This window comes from Cajanus cajan, chromosome 7 (genome assembly GCF_000230855.2).
Source record: "Cajanus cajan strain Asha chromosome 7, NIPB_CcT2T_4, whole genome shotgun sequence".
Taxonomy (NCBI): domain Eukaryota; kingdom Viridiplantae; phylum Streptophyta; class Magnoliopsida; order Fabales; family Fabaceae; genus Cajanus; species Cajanus cajan.
The window spans coordinates 40,622,666-40,645,286 of NC_138523.1; the positions used below are offsets into that span (position 1 = coordinate 40,622,666).

Below are 22,621 nucleotides of genomic sequence, written 5' to 3' on the forward strand. Positions count from 1 at the left end.
AGCAAAAAGAAAGAGTCGAGAAAACATACAACAAGAGAATCAAAACACGCAGTTTTCAAGTTGGAGATCTAGTGTTAAAAGCAATTTTTCCCATAGATAAAAAATCTTGACATTTAGGCAAATGGTCTTATAATTGGGAAGGCCCATTCATGGTCAATCAAGTATACTCGAAAAATGCGTATGTAATTAAAGCAGTAAATTCAAATTCAGCAAGCAAGGTAATTAATGGTAAATACTTGAAATATTTCCATGAAAGATCAGAGTACTGAAACAAACATAAAAAATAACATAAAAGAAATCGAAATTGATGTTCTAAAATTTAATTAATATTACAGAACTTGGATTTGAAATTCTTGAAGGCCTGATAAGCTTCATTTTAACTCTGCCTTCGAGAAGCGCATTGAGCTTCTAGACGTTTCTTATGCTCTAGGGTCTTGGAGAGTCTCGAAGAGATCTCCTTGCCTTCATCTTTGAGACTTTTTTGGCGTTGAACGACTTCTTGACTTTGAGCCTTCAAAGCAGCTTGTTTTGATCGAAGGTTATTAAGTTCTTGTTGTAAAGCCTCAATAGACCTCTCAGTATCAGCTTCCTCTTGTTGCAACTTCTTTAAAGCAGGAATCATCTCTTCAATGGATTTTCTAATTGAAAGTAACTCTTGCCTAAGATGTTCAAGCTTGGCATGGTCACCTTCGATTCCTACCTCAATATGGGCCACCTCTTGAAAAGTTTTGACCTATTTGGCTCGAAGATCATAAGCAAGAGTGAAATGTTTGATGAACTCTTGGAGTTAGAGATGAATTTATGGAGGAAGATCTAGATACGCAAGTAGGTCATCCACCATTTGCTCGACCTTAGTCTTGAATTCAGGGACAAGAAACGCCTGGTCAAGGTCCTCGACATAAGCTTTGGACCGAAAAGATTCGACCAAAGGTTGGAAATTGGCAACTGACTCAGGAGTTTTTTTCTGAAAAAGATGTGCCGCTTGTCTAATTCTCCAAGACATCAAATATATTGTCAACTTCGATGTCATCATTAAAAAAGCTGACTAAGTCTAAATCAATAGAAGGAATCGAGGCAGTAGGAGGTTTCGAAGATTCGACGCCACCTTGGTTGGATGGTGAGGGAGTAAGAGGCCTTGGAGAATCGGTCGAGTCTACATATAAAAGGAAGCACAGTCATGTTTTTTTTTACATCATCATCATAATCGAAAGTGATTAACAAAGCATAATCAAAAGTGATTAACAAAGAAAAAGGGAGATATACCATGACTAAGACTAATTGGAGGCTTAAGCTCGAAAGATGGAGCTTCATCTTGGGAAGATTGATGATGAGTTTCAACATCTTCAACTGTTTTTAAGAATGCGGCACTTTGATCATCTTGGAAGCAGTTATTCCCGTTAAGGGAATATCGACATTATTCGACTGAGGAGTAATCAATTGAGGAAAGAAAGAGAAGTTAAAAAAAAAAAGAAGTAAAATACAGAAGAAAGATCGATAAAAAGGTCAAACCTTTTGAGGATCCTCAGTCGAAAGAAGGGCATATTTTGAAACGTCTCAAGAGGAGGAGATCTAAATTATCTCAACATCCTATAATCAAAAGATTTTCGATCAGAGAGTGTTTCCTTTTGGAACTCGGATAAATAAAGGGACTAGGAGTAAGGATAAAACTAAATACCTTGGGCACAGACTTCATGGCATCCTTGAGAAGTTTCTTAACCTTTGGCATTGAGGGCGGTTTAGGGATGTGAGTTTGTTTCCCTTTCCCTTTATCGAGTTTTTTCTTTGTCGAGACCTAAAATAAATAAGGGAATGAGAAGAGAAAAATGTTTGCGAAAATGACAAAGCAAATTACTTACAACATTGCCGGTCGTCGAACCCGCCTTTTGTTTCTTCGAGGTCTCGAAACTCTAGAAAAAGAAAAAATACTTAGAAAAGGAGGTATTGAGTAAGTTGATCGAAAGAAAGGGACACTACCTTAGAACGCAGGGAAATCTTATCAGAAACAGTCTTTCTTTTTCGAGTCTTCAATGAAGACCCACCATCACCATCTTCGTCACTTTCCCATTGGGGTGTCTCGTTGACATATTGAGGAACACGTTGAGGAATAACAACTGCATAAGACAAGCAGGGGTCATATAAATACAAGGGGAGAAACAGAGAAATTTTTTACAAGACATTTACCAAGGGGAAGATTGTGATTATTGACCCAACACAAAGGCCACCATTTCTCTCGAGGAAAATCGTACACGGAACATCTCGCATAGGTAACTCGATCTTTTACAGGAATTTCTTTGTGTTCCAAGTAAAAAGGGTTGAGTGTCTTCACCCAATGAGGGTAAGATAAATATTTGACTAAGCCAAAACGAGCATTTGGAAGAGGAGGAATGTTTTTTGGGCAAAATTTTTCAAAATCAGTTTTTTCTCGAGAATTAATAATCTTTTTTGAGCGAATGTTCCTTTGTACCATTCTCGTTAAAGAAACAGAAGCATCAAAATTTGTTCGACCAAGGTTATCGGGTCGATAACAAACTTTAAAAAATTGCTCGAATTTATAAATAATATTACGGTTCTTGTAAGTACCCGGTATTTTTTGTCCATGCGAAGAAATAGGAGAATTAATTAGCTTCTTAAAAAAATCATCGAAGGTGAAATTTTTTTCAACATACTATTCACACCACCAACGAAGAAAACACTTTGAGACTAAAATAGAAGCAGAGAAAGTGCAGGGGGTAAGTCAAAGTTGTTTATCAGGACGTAGAGTAAAATCCAAGACATCCTGATAATCCCCTTTGTCGACACAAATATCAACATCTATACTTTCTTTACGTCGAAGAGGGAGAGGCTTCATCTGGCAGAGGCCAAGTTGTCGAGCAAAAAGCTGAGGTTGGTAAGGGTAAATCCTAACATCTTTTTGTCGCATCCTAGATAAAATTACATCCCACGACAAGAAGCCAAACCACATGTCAACAGAGTCGGGTGAAATATTTACCACTTGATTGTTCTCTCGAAGCCAAGAAGGCCCTGTTAAACTCGAACGAATGAACGGAGCTAAGTCTTTGGTGAAGTCATTAAAACTAAGGAATGCTCAAACATATTTTGAAAAATTCTCAATTGAACGCTTACGCGGAGTAAGAGTAGTTAAACGAGCGCCTTCAAGTTGACATACGAGGAAGAAAGAGGAAGTCAATAGAAGTTTCTTCTCGAAAATAGCATTGAGCCATAATTGCAGCAACCATAATGGCCCATAAAGATTGCGAGGACCAGACTCACAGAAAAGACTTTCCGACGCTTCATCGAGAGAAGAGTACAAATAGGCCAATAGTAGTTTACTCAAACAAATTTTCTTTTGCAAATGTAGAGCTTGAAGAGATGGAGTGCAGAAAACACAAGCAGAGAGCCAATACATTAGAAAAGCAATATGCTTGGAGGTCGAGACAGGGGTATCCGATTGTCCCATATGGGTGTTGATGAAGGCTAAGTAGGTCTTTTTGTCCCAAGAAATAGAAGTCTCTTTGATCGAAATCTCCTCCTCGAAAGCATCTGGATAAAACCTATCCCCTATAGGCGCCAAACCAGTGATAGATGCAATGTCTAACAAAGTGGGACACACAAAACCACATGGAAACTCGAAAGCTCGATTATTCCAAAAGAAGATAGTAGAGAGAAGCATTTAAGGATCGAAAGCATGCAAATCAAACTTAGAGAGTTGGATGAACTCAGATATACCAGCACCTACCCACACAGAATGCATTGATTTCTCTACGCGCTCTAACCATTGCAAATGCCTATCTTTCATGGGTGGAAACGCTCTAAATATTTTTTGTGGTGTCACTAAACAAGTTCAAGTCTATTGTAGGGGAATAGATGAAAGACAAGGTAGAAGAATCCTCAGGAAGCAATGTGTTACTAAACTTTTTCTTATTCTGACCTATGAAAGGACCCAGAAAAGCATGGGTAGTACCATCTTGAAGAGAGAAGGGAAGAAGTACCTGGGAGTTGAAAATCTTGAGGCTAGCCTCCTCCATGCCCAGAATGGGGACAAATTTCTCATCACCATCTTTCATAGCACAAACCGTAGCATTGGCCATTAGCAGGGGAAAGAATTGTGTAGATGAAGCGAAAGACAATGTAGGAGAAAGAACGGAGGCAGTGGCAGAGGTTAAAGCAGCTGAAGAAGCCATGGCAGCAAGAACCAAAAGAGAAAAACCAGAAGAAGCGCAAGAATGAAGATGGAGCGAAGAAGGAAGAAAGCAACGAAGACTCAAGGGCGCACAATGAAAAAGTGGTAAAAGAAATTTTACCCAAAAATACTCTTAAACAAGTATAAACGGGCCAAGGTAAAGGCCCACATGAGTTAAATCAACCATCAACGTTTCAAATCACAATTCAAATAAATGGATAAGAGCATAGGGAAACGTGAGCAGGCGCCGTCAAAATTTATTAAGAGCAGTAAAATTTTGAATATAATGGTAGCCATATTTAATGCATGTCTGACTAGGGTTCTAGCAAAGATAAATGACTCGAAAGTTAGTCAATGTTGGTCGAAAGAATGAAAGTCATAGGAATTCAATCTTTCATCGCCTTAACATGTGCTTCAAAGACTAAATTCCTAGGGGGGCATTTGTTAGGGTCACTCAAAAAAGGTACTTTTTGAAATCACTCGAAAAGGAGAATGATTGGAGAGGTATCTACCAAAAAGAATATCAGAAACCATAAGCAAGCCTATTCGAGGATTGATCGAAAAATGCAAGAAGGAGTTACTAGAGGTTTTTAAGCAGTTGAGTAGTTACACTAAGGTAGTTACTTAGTCGAAGAAATGAAGAACGTGGGATGAACGGTTGTGAGAGATTACACGTAATTGATGTAGTGGACAGCGGTTGGGCACCCATGATGTACTTGCATAGAATTAACCGCTCTCGAATAATTCTATAAATATGAGAAACATACCCCTTCACTGAGGTCAGAAAAATCATACTTGCACTCTTCAAGCACTCACCGCCTGCGCATATGGCTTTCTTGCATGGACTTGCTGGGTATGGCAAATTCTTGACCATATTTTCTTTCTTTTTCTAGGATTAGTGTAATTTCTTCTTTTAATTCTGTAGTTTGTAGATTGTTTGATTTTAATCTTGTAACTTGATCATTATGCGAATTAGACAATGATTTGTATTGCTAATGTATTTATTGTCCATTCTGTTCACGTAAGTATCTACATGCATGCAAATTATTGATCATCATTCATGAAAATCTGGAAACAAACATTTATTAATCAGTTCTGTCTCATCTATTCCCATTCCTAAGTAAGTTGAACCACTTTACTGTAAAATACCTAAATTGAAACGATTTCGTGCTAGTTCAAATAAAAAGAACTCACAAACAAATTCCACCACAAACAATATTATATTAGAAATGTATTGTAGAGGAGTCGATTCTATGCTAGATAGTGACGAGGAGGAGGAACTGATTGTTTGCTCGGAGGAAGAATTGGCACATGAGCAATTAATGGCTCAATGGAGAAGGATTACGGCAGTTGACGAAAGTTGGAGACGACAATGATCACGACACATTTAGGTCATGTAACATTCGCCCTGTTATTCCTGGACCAGCTGGTTTGGTCCAAGCTGCGATTAAGAATAGGCAGTCTGATAGTCCTTTACCAACACAAAAGTTTTTTTTTCCTAATATTGCTCGAGGTGTCAACATGGTATTCAACACTAACCCGTGGCGTTATGCACTTGATTACGTCAAATCCAGAGGCTATTTTTCTATAATAAGTTGTTCTTCATCAAATTTTTTCACGCAATGAATATAATGCATTCTATGTTTTTATTAACAAAAGGCCTTCTAGAAGTCACACCATTGATCAATATAGACCATAATTTACAAAGAGTTGCAACTTTGTTGGTTTTGTGGACTCTATGACACCAACTCAGAACGGAAATTATACTATTAATTGAAGGTATGATTAGTGATTTTTTGATACATGATAAACAACAATGTATTTAAATAATTTAGTATATTCATTTTAGGACCCAACTGTAACTATTGGTGCAAGCTTACATTACGAGGCAAAACAACACCCGCAATATGGGGAAGACATAATTGTTAGTTGTGTATTAGTTTTGAAACAGGTAATATTTCTTTTATATGTTTATATCAAAAATTAAATAAATGTTGAATTAATTTAGTTGCATAATTGTTCAGATTGTTGTCTTTGCCCCAGCTCGTATCAGTGGTCCTTACTTCTTGAACATAACCAAAAATAATGTACAACGGGTGCATATAGATACTCAAATTTAATTTACAACATTATTAATAACGTATATTAAATAATTAGTATTATATAATTCTTTATTGCATGTTTATTTTAGGTTATTTAGAAGGAAATATGAATTAATAAGGAAATAATAAATGTACTTTAACTTAACCTTGTTTTTTTAATTTACATGTGTATAATTTAATGTTTTATTTCGATTGTAAAATTAAATTTTCAACAACATTAATATTATTATTTGTGCACTTGATTCATTTAAATGTATTTCTACTTATTTGTTTACAATTCCTACAGTATATTTGTGTTATCTTTAAATAATGTAGGGTCCTCTTGGAGTGTCTAACATCGGCCTATAAATATAACATGATGACTATCTTATAAGTTCATAGTCTTGAGAAACAAAAAGGTTGAAGTTCCTCTGTCAACTGACTCAAGTCTGCCTGAGTCAAATCACTGCACCACCTATTATACGGTGCATTACTCAACTCTTGTATCAATCCATTACAAATGGGATATCACATTTTAATAAAAAGCCTTTTTAATTTCCCAATTCCCATCACTGTAAATGTTAATATTATGTAAATTGAATCATTAATAAATCACCGTCACGTTCAACTGAAATTTATCATAATTTAAATTTATTCACTTCGTTGTATGCCATTACAATTAACTAAGATTGTATGCCAATTTTGTCCCTTCTATTAATAAAAATACTCAAATTATCCATCCTTTATGTCTAAAAACACATTAATACCATACAAACCATTATAAAAATTATTGTAAAATTAAAGTAAATATGAGTAAATACAATTATCCTTATCTTCCATAACTCCAAATACAATAGTAGATCCTTCCTTCATATTGTTGATTCTGCAAAACTCAGTCCATCCTCCACTCAAATTGTAGTATAGACTTGATTCACATTCCCAACTTATATTGCATTCAAATATGTTCCCAGTAGGATCAACTAAATCAATATGTTTTGCGCTTTTGCAAATATTATTTACGCAAAATCCAATTGGAAATCTCTGTAAACAAACAAATTAAGTGTAGAATAATCAATATTAAACTATTTTTATAGTATATATATATATATTTATTAATTTCAAGTTGTATTTGAATTACATACCAGAATAGATGTGCTAACATCAACGACATTCATTTGTTTATGCACTTTATGTAAAAACTCAGAATGATGTAGAATGTCTACTACCACCTTATTGCAACTTATAGTACCACTTACAGATTGAGATTGTTTCCCAAGTTTGAAAACCCTCTTTGTCTTTGGATAATTAATTTCATCACCTAATCTATCTTTAACATTCATAAAAAAGAATTTTACATCCAGAAATGTAAGTGTCAGCCAACCACCTCTATGAAGCCCATTAAAAGGACCAATACCTTTTGTCCCTTGAGTCAAATAAACTCGTCCATTTTTTTTTCCTAATAGAAACTTCAAAATTATTTCCCATAGGATCTTCCAGAATAACAACTTCAGTAATGTCATTATAATAATCAAGTGAAAACAACAGCGACAATCTTATTTTTCTCTACATTCAACAATAAAATCACAAAGTTACATACATCAATAAAATCATAAACTTTATTTTCAGATATAATTTTAGACGAATAATATAAAAGACGATGTTTTTACTTACATATGCATCCAACCTCAAAATGCCGATTTTTGATATCTTTCATTGTTTTCATTGCTTCTTCAACATCATAAACACACTTGTCCATTTTGACGAACAAAAGCTACAAACAATAGAAAAGGTTTTCTAGTGACACAAACCCTAACAAACAACACACTTACATGCGTACTTTTTCCCGTATGGTCGTATGTCATAAGCATCTATATAACATTATGAAACAAATATCGAAAAAAAATTTGATAAGGCCCATTATAGGCCATTACGGTACGTAACGTCACTTTATGGGATTTGAATCATAATTCCAAAGTTACCAAACAAAATTTTGTCTTTTCGAATTCATACCGGTTACCAAGGCTGGTTGTAAAATGTGCTGTTGCAACTTCCAGGTTTTATACTTTACCAATACACGTCTTTTCATTGCCAATACTCCTTACTAATACACTTGTCAAAACGCTTTATCCTTTATGCAAACACGTATGAAAACGGGTGTTTTTTCCTTCAACAGGTGTCATAATAATATTATTATAATTTTTTTAATATAATTTATAACAATTATATTTACACATTTGACATAACATCTTTTTTATTTTTAAATATGTTATTAAACATTAGTATCACTTTTTTTTAATCATATTTACACAACAAATTAATTTTTTATTTTTGTACACATCGTTTCTAATTAAAGAACAAAATTAAAATAATTTCAAATTCAAATATAGGTTATATACAAGGGTATTCAGTATGAATTGTTCAAATACAATTACGCAGTACAACGATGGCGTCAAAAACGATCTCATCACCAACAACTTAGTCATCCTTCACACAACAAACTGACAAATTCCTCCATCAGCCACTCATCGGTCCTACATCACACACAAAATGAAATTACTATTTAATTTTTGTAATAATTCATGTATCATACACTTTATTTATGCCAAAAACAAATTCAATCAAACAATTACATTAACTTACACCATCCACCTTGATTTTTCATCATACTATGTAGGAATTCACATCAACCACCTCTAGAATTAAAATTTGAAGGAACACCATAATTTTGAAATAATTATTCCAATATAACAATTAATTTATTTCAAAGACCAAATAAATAAAAAACACAACAAAATAATTATCATTATATACAAACTAATCATATATGTCGGCATCAAATTTCGAATAGCATTACTCCACCTTCATCAAACTTAATATTAACACCACTTGAGCCAAACCATACTGGTGAATGACACATATATTGTATTGCCCAACACATTAAAATATTAACAATAAACCGTGCATACCATGTATACACTTCATTATAATAAATTGTTTTAAATTTTCAAATCACACAAATTAAGTCTGAAAAAAATAAAACTAACCATATACGTGCCCATTGGATTAGGCATTGACAAAATTGGTTGTTGTGGGAATTGATTCAAACTATTAACCTCACAACCCTTATCATTCTTAACCTCACAAGCCTTCACCATTGGCTGTTTACCCTAAAACAAATTATAACAACTTCAATATAAATGAATATAGAGATTAACATCAATTTATCAATGAAAATATTTCAATTCCAACAAAATACCTTTACTTTATCTCCTGCAGTTGTAATACCTGCACTTTCTGACCCACAAACACCATCAATTTTACTAACATGTTGCTCCTGAGAAACAACAACAGGGCATGTTGTTATAAAGTGACCAGATTTCTTGCACTTAGAACATTTTCTACTATTCTTTTTCTGCCTTTTTGTTACTAGAGCACCTTTTGTCTTAACCACATTTGGATCACAAAAATGGTTTCTTTCACACTTATCATTTAATTGTAACTTCTTTTCAAGCTGTTCTTTTAACTTGAAGACTTCATTTCTAACAAAATTGAAACTATCATATTTTTTTGCCGCAATACTACACAGACTGTTACAACACGCAGCCAATGATGCAAAATGAGCCATAACCATCATATCAGTATCTTCAACTTCTGACTCAAAAGATGACATATATGAACTTTTAGCATCCTTCAACCATCTGTTGCAAATCAAACTACTTGGAAAACACTCCATGTGTTCATATCGCATCACACATATTATGTGCGAGCATGGAATGCCACAAAACTCATACATCATGCAATCACAAACAAATTTACCTTCTTGTTTATCATATCCAACATCATGTTCACGATGACGCTCACAAAATTTATCCACCTTAAAACAAACCTTCTCCTAAACTTCAAATCTCTTTGTCACATTCAAAGATCCAGCACTAATAATTTGTATTGACACTTGTTTAAAAATATTTCTCGTGAATAAATTAGCAGCCTGTTGCTCAATTTTTGGAAGATAGGATGTAAGAACAGGTTCACTATATAATGAATTATAATATGAAACTAGTTCATTGTACCTAAAATCCCTTAAAGAGTGCTCAAAATTATACAACAACTCAACAATTGTATTTTTCCTCCTTATATATGTTTTGATACAAGAATTAATCCCTTCACATTATGACGTTGTTCGTATTCCTGCAAAAAACTTATCACGAAGATATGCATGAGCCCACACGAGCCTCTTCCTATAAACTTCACTAACCCAATTGTTATCTTCAACCTGATGCTTATCAACTAACTCCTACCAAAAATTTTCAAATTCACTTGACGAAAAATTACCATACATTGCTATTTTGAACCCACAGACATTTTTTTGCAAATGCCAACCACAAAGTCTATGTGTAGCATTTGGAAACACTTGTTTTATTGCCTCCCTCATTGCTCCATCAACATCTGTCACAATGGACTTTGGTTGTTTGTTGCACATTGCATCCAAAAATGTTTGTAACACCCACTTGTATGTTTCAATTGTTTCGTCTGAAACAACACTACAACCAAATATCACAGTTTGAGAATGATGATTTTTTCTAGAAAAAATTACTAAAGGCTTATTGTACTTATTTTTCTTATACGTGCTATCAAATGCAACATGTCCAAAATATTGGAAATCAATCTACTGGTACCATCAAACCAAAATAGGTGCTTCAATTCACCTTCATTGCCAACAACATATCTTAAAAAAACATTGTATCATTATCTGCCTTTCCTTGTAAATAACTTAAGGCATCCATTACATCTCCCCCTTCAACTTTACACCGTCTATGTTGTGAAATATGATTATAAAGATCTTTCTTGTTGAACCCTAAACCAACACAGCCCCCCTTTTGCTCCATCATGAAACCCATTATGTGACATGTTCTTACACCTTGAGCATGCAACGAATCAACCTGTGCTTTGTCTGCACTACACAGCCCACGATATGTAGGGATTAATGGAACAAATTTATCTTCACATCTAATATGATTATGACTTGGTTCATGTCAAAGGTCTTTGTTGTTTGTTCCTATCATCTCTAATAAAGTGTTTCTTATCCCTCAAACCCGCCTTGTTGCACAAAAATTGATGCATTACAATATTGTGATTTTTGTCATAACAAACTTCATCTTTTCTAACACCAAAACCATGATACTTTGCATAACCAAAATAGAATTTATAAGTATCATGTTCACTACATAACTCCATCTCTAAAATCTCATCTGTTGTTAAATCAATATAACTTTTGTAATCAAATCCACTCAAACCTACAGTTTCTACTTTATCACTTTCACTTTCGCTATCATCACAAATATCTGCATTTTCTTCTTCATAATTTTCGATATCACTATCTTTACAAATATCAATGTGAGTAAAATTACACTCTTCTTCATCACTTAAATTAACACAACCTTCATCATTCAATTTTGCCATCTGTATAATATGTGAAAAATCCAACACAAATATTAATAAACAACACAATCAAAGCAACTAAACCCTAAATCAAAATTTCAAATTACCCACAAAACGAACCCAACCATATAAAAAACACTATCTTCGAACACACGACACCCACAGGTAACCAATCCGTCCAAATGCCTTGTCGGAGATGATGACGCTTTATGCTTGACAAACTAAGTTCCTTCGCTAGAGAACAACAACGAATTTTCCTTCCAATTCAAAATGGACACTCGCAACCACCTCGCCGGAGAACAACAACGACAATACTATTTTCGACAACACCACAACAGAAAACGAAACTAGAACGACTATTTGTGGATATTCAAAATGGACAGTCGCAACCACCTCACCGAAAAATGCCAATTTTATAGTTCAATCACAGGGCTCAAAAATAACAATGGAAAGCCCTAAATGGAGAAGGCCAATTTTACATTCATAGCCTTTCGTGAAATTACCCATTTGTCCCTAAAACAAATGTTCAACTTTCAAACGACACCTTTCCAACTCACCAGTGACTCACCTCATTAATGCCACATGTCAATCTGTCATTGGTCCTCATAGAAGGGGCACCACAACCCCTTCAATTAAAAGGGCACCTAAGCAATAGCCGTAGAATTCATTGGCTAGAGGTGGATATGAAGTGTGAGGGCCCACAAAAGAGCCCATGTGAGTTTGTTGGTCGTATGTACCCTTAAAGCACTACAAAAAATGGCATTTAGCGACTGATAAGTGTTTAATTAGTTTGATGGAATTTAAATTTGAGACACTTATCTAGCACACTTTTTGTATATATTGATATAATTTTGGAAAATACATTAAGAATCAAAGAGGGGCTCTTAATTTACGTTATTACATGGAGTGATGAGTTTTTGATCAGATTTCCCCTTATTTTATAGTTTTTGAAGTCTGGAGGAAAATGACTCAGCCTTTCAAAAGGGCTGAGTGCTTTCAAGCTAGAGAGCCCTTCAAAAGTGCACCAAACTAGAGGAGCTCAGCCATTCTGAAGCGCTGAGTAGTTTTGGCCCTGGAAGAAGGAGTGTTCTCTACCTTCTAGGCGCTCAGCGGATCTGAAGCGCTTAGCCCTTGGCTTGCTTGATAGTGAAGAATCTCTCAGGTGCTCAGCGGATTTGAGGGGCTCAGCCCTTCAGATTACTTCATGATGAAGAATTCTTCAAATCGCTCAGCCGTTTCAAGACGTTGAGTGGATTCTTCTCTCTCCTGCCTACTCTATTTTAATTCCAACACTTATAAAAGGGCATAGGAGAGAGAAAAATAGGATCACAAGTGACACGAAGAGAAGAACAGAGAGGAACTAGGAAATAGAGCACCTTGGAGCTCGTGGCGACGTGATTCTTCAAAGGATCTCTTTCTTCTACCTTTCTTCTTGTTGTTTTGTGATTTCTTGTACCATGGAGAGCTAAAGCTCTAGGGTTGGGATTGATGTAATCATCGAACTCCTTTGTATTCCTCTTTGATTCATATATATATCTCATCTATTACTCAATGTCAGTGATTTGTTTCTATTCTTAATGCTTTGATGAACTGATCATTTATCTTTGATTTCAGATTTAGAATTTGGTTGGAAAACGTTTTCTGAATCTAAACTTGGAACGAATCACCTATTAGTTTCAAAAGTCAAGAATGATTTTGGAATTAATAGTTGTAAGAAGTTCTGACTCTTAATGCGGGATATTTAACTGAATGAAGTGAGGAATCATTCATTGAGTTAAATATCTTAGAATTTCTTATGCCAAGGAATTGGGTGAATGAATATAGAGAACTCAATGGCCATGAGTAATGGAATCATTTGAAAGAATCAATATGAATGCATAGGAGGGAGATTGATGAAATCTAATCCCAACTATTTCTCATATCTATTTTTCTTAAATCTAATCGGACTCTTGGTTACTTAAGTTTGATCTACCATTCACATCAAATTTTGAACATGTGTGATTACTCAAGTTTTAAATTTATAAGTACCAATTAGTATAATAGAAATCAAAGCTTACTTCACAAGTCCCTGAGGATCGAAAACCTTTTAACTCTATTATAGAGACTTGGGTGCGCTTGCTCAGAAAACCAACAAGTTTCTTGGCGTCGTTGCCGAGGACTTGTGTCAAGATAGTTTGTGATTTCTATTATTCTTGTTGTAGCTTGTTTGTGTATATATTTGTTTTATTTTCTTTTTGTTAAAATATTATTTACCTGGTTGTTCTAACTTTTCTGTTTAAGTCACTATTTGTATGTGAGGCAAAATTCCTGTTGAGCATTTGCTATTTGATCCAGAGATTGAGAAAACAGCTAGGAAAAATAATAGTAAAAGAAGGCGGCAAAGGAAGCTTGAACTGGAAAGGCAGGAACAGGAAGGTACTTCCACCTTAGTTTCAGCTCAACATTCTACTCTTTAATCAATGGTTGAAGAAGGACCGGGTGGTGATAGACCACATCATAATCCCCCAAGGAGACTCCTAGGAGAATATAATCATCAGTTGGGTCCTAGGAATTTCTCCAGTATTGCCAAGCCAACCAAGAGGGTGGAAATGAAACCAGATTTATTATCTCTCATAACTACTAATCAATTCGCAGGGATGAATCATGAAGATTCCTACACTCAACTGTCTACTTTTTATGAACTCATTGGTACTATGGGCATTCCTGGAGAAGATGAAGAAGTGGTATATCTGCGATTATTTCCTTTTTCCTTGATAGGTAAGGCCAAGACATGGCTACAAGCCCACCCAAATCAGAGTTTGACCAGATGAGACGATGTAGAGCAGAAGTTTTTGGCTAGATTCTTTCCTCCTTCCAGATACATAAGTGCCAAATCAGCAATTACAACTTTCTCTCAAGGCACTGATGAACCTTTGTGTGAAGCCTGGGAGAGATATAAGTCTTTATTGAGAAAATGCCCAAATCATGGGTTTGATGATGTTGCACAACTTAACATGTTCTGTAATGGGTTAAGGCAACAAACAAAAATGCTATTGGATGCTTCTGTAGGTGGTTCTATGATGATGAAGGATTCTGAGGAAGCAATCATTATTATCGATGCTTTAGCAGCCAATGATTACCAAGCTCACCATGATAGAAGCCAGCCCACAAAAAAGGAATTCTAGAATTGGATACTTAGAATGCAATTTTAGCTCAGAATAAACTTCTTTCTCAAAAAATAGAAGAATTAAAGAAATAGATGTCTAAGCTCCAAGTGGGATCATCTTCACGCCTTCAGCAAGTAATGAGATGTGATTTTTGTGCAGGTGATCATCCAAATGGACATTGCAACATGACTGAACTAGACCAGGAGGAGGAAGTGAATTAAATGAACAACTCAGTGAGGCAAGGGAATTGCTCTGGCAACTACAATCAGAACCAAGGTTGGAGGAACAATCAAAATCAGTATTCTGGTTGGAAGCAAGAAGTAGGGCCATCACCAAGGCAACCTCCACAGAAGCCATATCAAAATCAACCTTCTTATCAATCGGACAGGCTAACAAAAATGGAGGAAGCCCTTATACAGTTCATGCAGGTTTCTTCAACTAATAAAAAAAATACTGAAGCCTCTATCAAAAATCTGGAAGTACAAATAGGGCAGTTGGCTAGCAGAGCAGCATAGTAATAATTTTTTTAGCCAATACACAGGTCAATCCTAAAGAATATTGTCAATCAATTATAACCAGGAGAGGCACTGTGATAGGAAAGGGGATATGTGATCATTTGAGAGAAAATAAAGATGGAGTGGATAAAGATAAGAGTGAATTTGAGCCTGAAAGTGAGAAAGAGGCGGAGTTGAATAAAGAGGTAGGAAAAATAGAAAATAATAAAAAAGAGAGTGAAAAAAAATGAGAGTAGAGATGGAGATGTGAGGGAGGAGAGCAAGAAGAAGGGTAAAGATGTTGTTAGGCCTCCTCTTGTGAAGAATCTACCTTATGCACATGCTCCATCAAAGAAAGACAAGGAACGACAGTTTACAAGGTTCCTTGATATAATCAAGAGGTTTCAGATCAACATACCCTTTGCAGAGGCTTTAGAACAGATGCCATCTTATACAAGATTCATGAAGGAGCTTCTGACAAAGAAGAGAAAATTGAGTGAGGATGGAACAGTGGAGTTAGAGGTAGGTTGCAGTGCTATAATTTAGAGGTCACTTCCACAAAAATCTAGAGACCCAGGGAGTTTCACCTTGCCAATCACCATTGGCAATCTCTCTGTGGGTAAGGCATTGTTGGATTTAGGGGCTAGTATCAATCTTATGCCCTTATCTATGTTATAGAGGATAGGTGAGGTGGAGGTGAAACCTACCAGGATGACTCTGCAATTGGCTGATAGATCTATAAAGTATCCTCATGGTATTGTTGAATACCTCTTGGTTAAGGTTGATAAATTTTTGTTTCTAGTTGATTTTGTTGTCATGGATATAGAAGAGGATTCTGAGGTTCCTCTCATTTTGGGTCGGCCATTCATGAAGACAGCTAAGGTCATTATAGATGTTGATGATGGCAAACTTAAGGTTAGGCTGCAGGATGATGAGGTGAATTTTAATATTTTTGAAGCTATGAAACACCCAAATGACAAGAAAGATTATTTTAGAGTGGATGTGATGGATGAAGTGTGTTTGGAAGCTGAAAGAAAATCTTCATTAGCCACACCATTAGAGAAGGAATTAAATTTTGATATTAAAGCTACAAGTGAAAAGAGAAAACTTCAACTACATGAGCTTGAAGAAATGCAATTGCAAGCTTATGAATCCTCAAAAATTTACAAGAGCAAGGTGAAGTCCTACCATGACAAGAAAATTGTGCAGAGAAACTTCCAACCAGGCCAGCAAATATTGTTATTCAATTTTAGGTTGAGATTATTGCCTGGAAAGTTCAAGTCCAAATGGTCAGGTCCCTTTGTGATCAAATCAGTCAAACCTTATGGGGTAGTGGAGTTAGAAGAGCCAAATTCTGGAAGATCTTGGATGGTTAATGGTCAGAGAATTAAGCCATATCTGGGTGGTGAAGTTGAGAAACTTACCATTGTAATTCATCTCAATGACCCATAATTGAGTGAAGTGTCAAGCTAATGACAATAAAGAAGCGCTTACTGGGAGGCAATCCAGCCATTTTGGTTTGAATTCTCATTTTCATTTTAATTTAATCCTTTACATATGTAGTTATGCTTTTGAAGAGTTGAGTTTGTGATTTGATGTTTTGATGGTGTATTCTATCAAATGTTTTGTTCCTTCAAAATTCTCCTCTCTTGTGTTATGTTTTTTTATAGTTTATTGAAGGTAACTGGAAGTGGGAGTGTGAAAGGAGAACAAAATGTGCTTCTTCCAGGTAAGTTTACAAAACTGACAAAACAGCTCAGCCCAGAAAAAGGGCTCAGCCCTTTGGCTGTCGCATCTGATTGTGAGCTAAGTTTTCCTCCCAGGGGAAAAAGGGCTCAGCCCCTCATATTAGCAAAAAAATTTGGTTGAGATTTCTGCATCAAACGGCTGAGCATTTTCAAAGAGCTCAGCATTTTTCTTTATATTGCTCGCGGCACCCAAACGGCTGAGCGCCTAAAAAGGGCCCAACACTTCAAAAAAAATTGAGAAAGCCTAATCCAAGAACAGAAAAGCAGTTGTCCCTTTATTTGTCTTTCATTCTCAACACTTTCAAACCTGGTTTTCTCATTTTCTCTCGCTTTCTTCTCTTCCACACACACCATTATTCTCTTTGATTCAAGGTAAGTTTCAAGTTCTCTCTTTTGATTTCTGTTGTGCCTTCATGAAAACATCTTATTAGTATCTGATGTGTTTTGTGTCCACTTGTGGTGATGACAAAATTCTTTTTGGGAATCAAATTGATAATCTTTCTGGAATGAGCATTTTCATGATTCAAGTTTTCAATAAGCGATGTTTTCTAATCTAGAAGTTTTCATTGTTGCACAAGTGGTTGTACATTTTTGACTTTAAGTATGTGCTTCAAGCATGTTCAAGTGAAATTGAAATGATTCTGAAGTTGTTGATGTCTGGGGCACTTAACCAAACCGTGTGAGTGAGTGGGCCAAACAGTTAATATTCAATCATTGAGAGTCATCACTGTTTCATGCGGCCAGTTTTGTTTGAGTCTCCCATGAGTTACAGTTAAGCTATGCATGGAATTTACTATAAGGCAATTGTTATTATACTTAGCCAGTAGCCAAAAAGCCAACCCATGAACTACATCAACCCTTGATCAGCCATTTTGAGCCTAAACAGATCCCTTAAGCTTATAAAGAAAAACCATGACTGTCCTTGTGATGGAATCATGCCAAGGAGGCCAAGAGGTGACATCTTGAAGGAACCAAGAGGAATGGGCTAGACATGAAGATTTGGGCCAGTCAAGGCCCAATGGGCCCGATGGGCCTAGGAGGCCCAATTTGTTCTTCACATGGGACACACCTTGAGATAGAAATTTTTATTTTATTTTGTATATATTAGTATAGATTTCATATATTTTGGTCTTGTATTTTGGACTACATAGAGTAGCATTTTTGGGTCATAGGCTTATTGGGCCTAGTTTTGGGCTTCATAGGCCTTTGGGCTTTTGGTACCTAATATTGGGCTCATTTTGTTTCTTTTATTATTTCCTTTTATTTGTGTATGTTTGACCATTGTATTTAGGCCATTAGAGTAGGAATATTTGAGGAACACTTAATAAGGCAAAACTAGCTTAAATTAGGTTTCATTTAGCATGCATTTAAGTTGAATTTGAGTCACATGTTTTAGCCAAGGGTGGATGCACATGTGGACACTCAAATGTATCTTAAATTCACTCCAAATGAAGCTTAATTAGCCATGATTCACATTCAGCACATGGTAGCCCAAAGAATTTGAATTCAAAATTCAAATTCTTGGCGCCAAAGTTCAAATTTGAACTTGGCTCCACTTTGGCTTGGCTAATTGTCTATTTTAGTCTTTTCCTTCACATTTGTATTCACTTTGAACATATTAGAGAATTCTGATCAAATTTGATTCAGCTTCAATTCTCTCCTCAAATTCACTTTAGAAGCTTAGAAAAGTTCCTTGAGAGCTTCTAGGTTCTAGTCCATTTGTGAGCAATCCATTGCTCACTTTTGCTTTGGTGCTTCCTTCCATTCCAATTTTGTCTCTCTTCTCCTTGCTTTGCTAGATTTGAACGTTCACAATTTGGATCAAGGAAGAGTGCCGTGGCCGGAGCAAAGCCAAGGGAAGATCTTCAATTTTCTTCACCTAGCTTTGCCATCATTTTTCTCTCCCTCTCGAAAAGGATTTATCCTCAAATCATGAGGGTTTCTATGATAAACATCATCACCTATAATAATAAAATACCATGCATGAGAGGTGATATGTTCAATGGATGGAAATGAAGAATATACCCTTAGATGATTCATCTTAGAAAAGAAATTTACACTAAAAACACCAGACTCTCTAAAGGTAGAGATAAGATCCTTACCCAAGCAAAGTCTATGTGTGTAGCTAAAACCTAGAAATGTAATGAAACTAATACTATAGCAATTGAAAGAGTTATCTCTAAAAACTAAAACATCTTGCCTAAGGTTCCCTAAATGGTGACCTAGGCATGCCCTAGAGAATAAAGAAAATACTACAAGAAAACTTCCTAAACAATTATGGATTATATTGTTTGTTAGATAGTGATGAAAAGATAATGTCCCATGGAATCTTGAAAACTCATATAAACTATTTTTTTCTTGTAGGGAAGGAGGCAAATTAAGTTCAAATAAAGATGAACTTCCCTTAAGATCAAAAATAGAATATGAAACATGACAAGATGTATCTATCAAACAATATATTCCAAAATTTGGGTGCTTTATTAGAACAACTAAGGTAGAAGGAGTCCTAAAGAGAGGGAGGCTATCTTCCTTGGGCACCTCCAAAGAATTAGCACAAGAAGTAGAACTAAGTGTAGTCTACTCCTTCTTCACTATATCTTGAAGTTGAGATTCGTTTTTCTTTAAAATATTTTGTTCTAGAATCTCTACTTCATGACTAGTGGTAGCATAAGGGTAAGAGTTAAGGTCTTTATGTAGGAAGAGAGTATTTTGCAAATGGTTTTTAGTGATAGAACAACTCTCTTTACTCACAAGTCCTTTAGAGGAGATATTTTCCTCCTTACTCTTCCCTAAGAGAAATGCCTTTTTTCTTTCATTTTTTCTTGTTTTTCTCAATTTTATTTTTTCCAAAAGTTTTTCTTCCTTTTGTTTAATAATGCGAATTTCTTCCTCCAAAATTGCAAGTTGTGTTTTTCTTTTTCTTTTGTTAACATTTCTTGCTTGGTCCAAAGTTTTAGTGGCATAAGCTCTTGAGTAGGATGTGAAAAACTTTTTGGAGAACTTAAGGCACTACCACTTGAGGAATTCTTTCTCATGATTAAACAAAAAGAGTTTTCAAAAAAGATAAGTTTTCAAAAATTCCTAAAGAAAAGTTGGCTAAAGATTACTAGTTAAACGTGGTTCTAAACAACACTAAGCCTTTGGAACTTAGAAATTGTTTCCCTTAAACTTCAATGAGCAAGCATCTAGCAGACTTGACAATTAAAACATGCAATTTGAAAACTTAAAAACAAGAGAAAATTTTAAGCAAACTAGTCGATTGGTTAAATTTCAATGCAAAAGGAAAATGAATTTTTTTTTTCAAGGAACAAAACTAAACACTTAGTGGTCTAAGTATACAAATTGCACTATCAAGGGAGGTGAGCTACTAAGAGCCACTTAATAACCAAGCCTTTTCAAGTGGAAATTACTAAACCCCTTTAGGTTAGTTTCAATTCCAAAATCTTTTCACAAACTTTAATGCTTATGATTTTCTTCAAACAATTTTTTTTTTCTTGATTCCTTCCTAAGTGTGAGCAATTAAAACTGCACAAGCTAGTCGAATCAACTAAGTAAAGCAATCAAAGACAACTAAACAATAGCAATGATCAAAGATTAACAAGCTATTCGGTTTCCTAAGTGGAAGCTTGAAATCATATGAAATTTTCAAGCCACTTCCACTAGATCTACACGTGAGTGATCTATAGGGATTTAGATATACCTGATCAGCTTCTTAATACTCCCTTCAAGCTATTACAATTGATTAGAATCAAAGAAAATTTCAAGAAAAAATAAGCTAGATTAAAGCAACATTTAGTGACGGATTTGGAGACAATTTTAGCAAGGGATTTTTCTTTGACAATTTTTCAGCCACCACTTTGTCTCCAGTTCATCCCTAATCTTGGGATTCTTGTTTCTCCTTGCAACGTGCACCTTAAACACAGAAAAATACAGAAGATTGGCTGCTCACAAAGATGGAAAGGTGTGATCACTCTTGTGAAGGATCTTTAGGAGGTTAAAGGATGATTTATGTATGAACAAGTCCAAAATCTCCTAGTCTTAAGATTCCTCTCCTTCTTCTAGGATTTGTGAGCTAATGCTTGCTTCCTTTGCAATGGTTTGAGGCAGCTTCCAATCATGGAATCCAAGAATAAAAACAGCAAAAGCACAATTAGGAATAGTTAAACCAAAGTAGAGTAAGAATTTGACAAACACAAAGAGTTCCAATCAAGACTAAAAAAACTAAAAATTAAGACACACCTAAAGGTTGGCACACAAAAGGAAAGGTCCTAGATTAAGTCTAGATTAGATTAAGAAAACCAAAAATTAAAGGAAGAGAAGATTAGAGATGATTTAAAAAGATTGCAATCCGGATTAAGCTTGGTGGCACAATTTCATTGTTCTATGTTTCTCCTTGGCTTTTTCTACTTTGTTCTTTTCTTTCTTTCTTTTTTTTTAATCTTTTTTTTTAAATTATTTTGTTTCAAAGGAGATCTCACTTCCTTTTTCCAGCAAAATGTTCCAGCCACACTAATTAAAAGATTGAATCCGAATTACTAAAAAAAAAATTCAGCTAGAACTAGTTCAAAATTTATAAGGAATTTGGTGCATGTTCTTTACAAACACTTGCTTGTTTTCAATCGAAATTCACTTGCACATTTATTTTTCAATATTGGTTCTGTTTTTCCCCTGTTTTACAAACAAATTTCCAGATTCTTAAATGCCAAATTCATGCACCAAAATTGAACTAGTCTACTAACCAAAAAATCTAGCAATAATGATCACAATTTTTTTTATAGGAAATTTTCATGGAATTTTATCAATACAAACAATGAAGACATAATGGAAACATAACTCTAAGAATCCACCAATGAACTAGTGATGGATACGAACTCAAAGTTGCAAAATAAAAGCACATATGAAGGCACACAAAGTATAGCTCTCGGCCAAAGCAGCTTTTAGTAGAAAATGAATCAAACAATGTTTAAACTAAGCACATCTTGAATCAATTGACATTCAAATGACTAAACATGACTTCTAGACATTCATAAGATTCAAAAATTAAAATCACATGCAATACTCAAAGATGACCGAATCAAAATTTAAAGAACAAGACTCAAACAAAAATGAAAACCGCACAAGTAGAGTCCTAGACTCCTAGTGATTGTGGAATGAACACAAATACAATCACTCAATTGGATCTATCAAATTTTGAGTAGAAAAATTAGATCCAAACAGCAAGAACACAATGAGACATATAAGAACACAAAACACAAAAATTAAACTGTGAAAGAATGCACAAAATCTCAAGGAATAAACCAATGCTCTTGATACCAAAAATGATGGCAAAGCTAGGTGAAGAAGATTGAAGATCTTCCCTTGGCTTTGCTCCGGCCTCGGCACTCTTCCTTGATCCAAATTCTGAACGTTCAAATCCAGCAAAGAAAGGAGAAGAGAGACGAAATTGGAATGGAAGGAAGCACCAAAGCAAAAGTGAGCAATGGATTGCTCACAAATGGACTAGAACCTAGAAGCTCTCAAGGAACTTTTCTAA

General features: G+C 35.1%; 1 protein-coding gene and 1 non-coding gene across 2 annotated transcripts; one reads left to right on the forward strand and one right to left on the reverse strand.

Annotated features, from left to right (window-relative positions):
• Positions 1–14,159: 14,159 nt before the first annotated feature.
• On the forward strand, positions 14,160–14,864 carry LOC145950020 (uncharacterized). Its single transcript, XM_083060933.1, has 2 exons — positions 14,160–14,457; positions 14,599–14,864. Exons 1-2 carry the CDS (start codon positions 14,160–14,162, stop codon positions 14,862–14,864), a joined length of 564 nt encoding a protein of 187 aa, XP_082917059.1.
• Positions 14,565–14,671, reverse strand: LOC114916861 (small nucleolar RNA R71). The gene has a single exon (XR_003805510.1). It is a non-coding gene; the product is annotated as a small nucleolar RNA R71 (small nucleolar RNA).
• Positions 14,865–22,621: the final 7,757 nt, after the last annotated feature.

Excerpts from the sequence above, each read along its gene's own strand:
- LOC145950020 (XM_083060933.1), top strand. The coding sequence starts at position 14,160 with ATGGTTGAAGAAGGACCGGGTGGTGATAGACCACATCATAATCCCCCA. Across the intron at positions 14,458-14,598 it reads ATTTCCTTTTTCCTTGATAG|GCACTGATGAACCTTTGTGT; the intron begins GTAAGGCCAAGA and ends CTTTCTCTCAAG.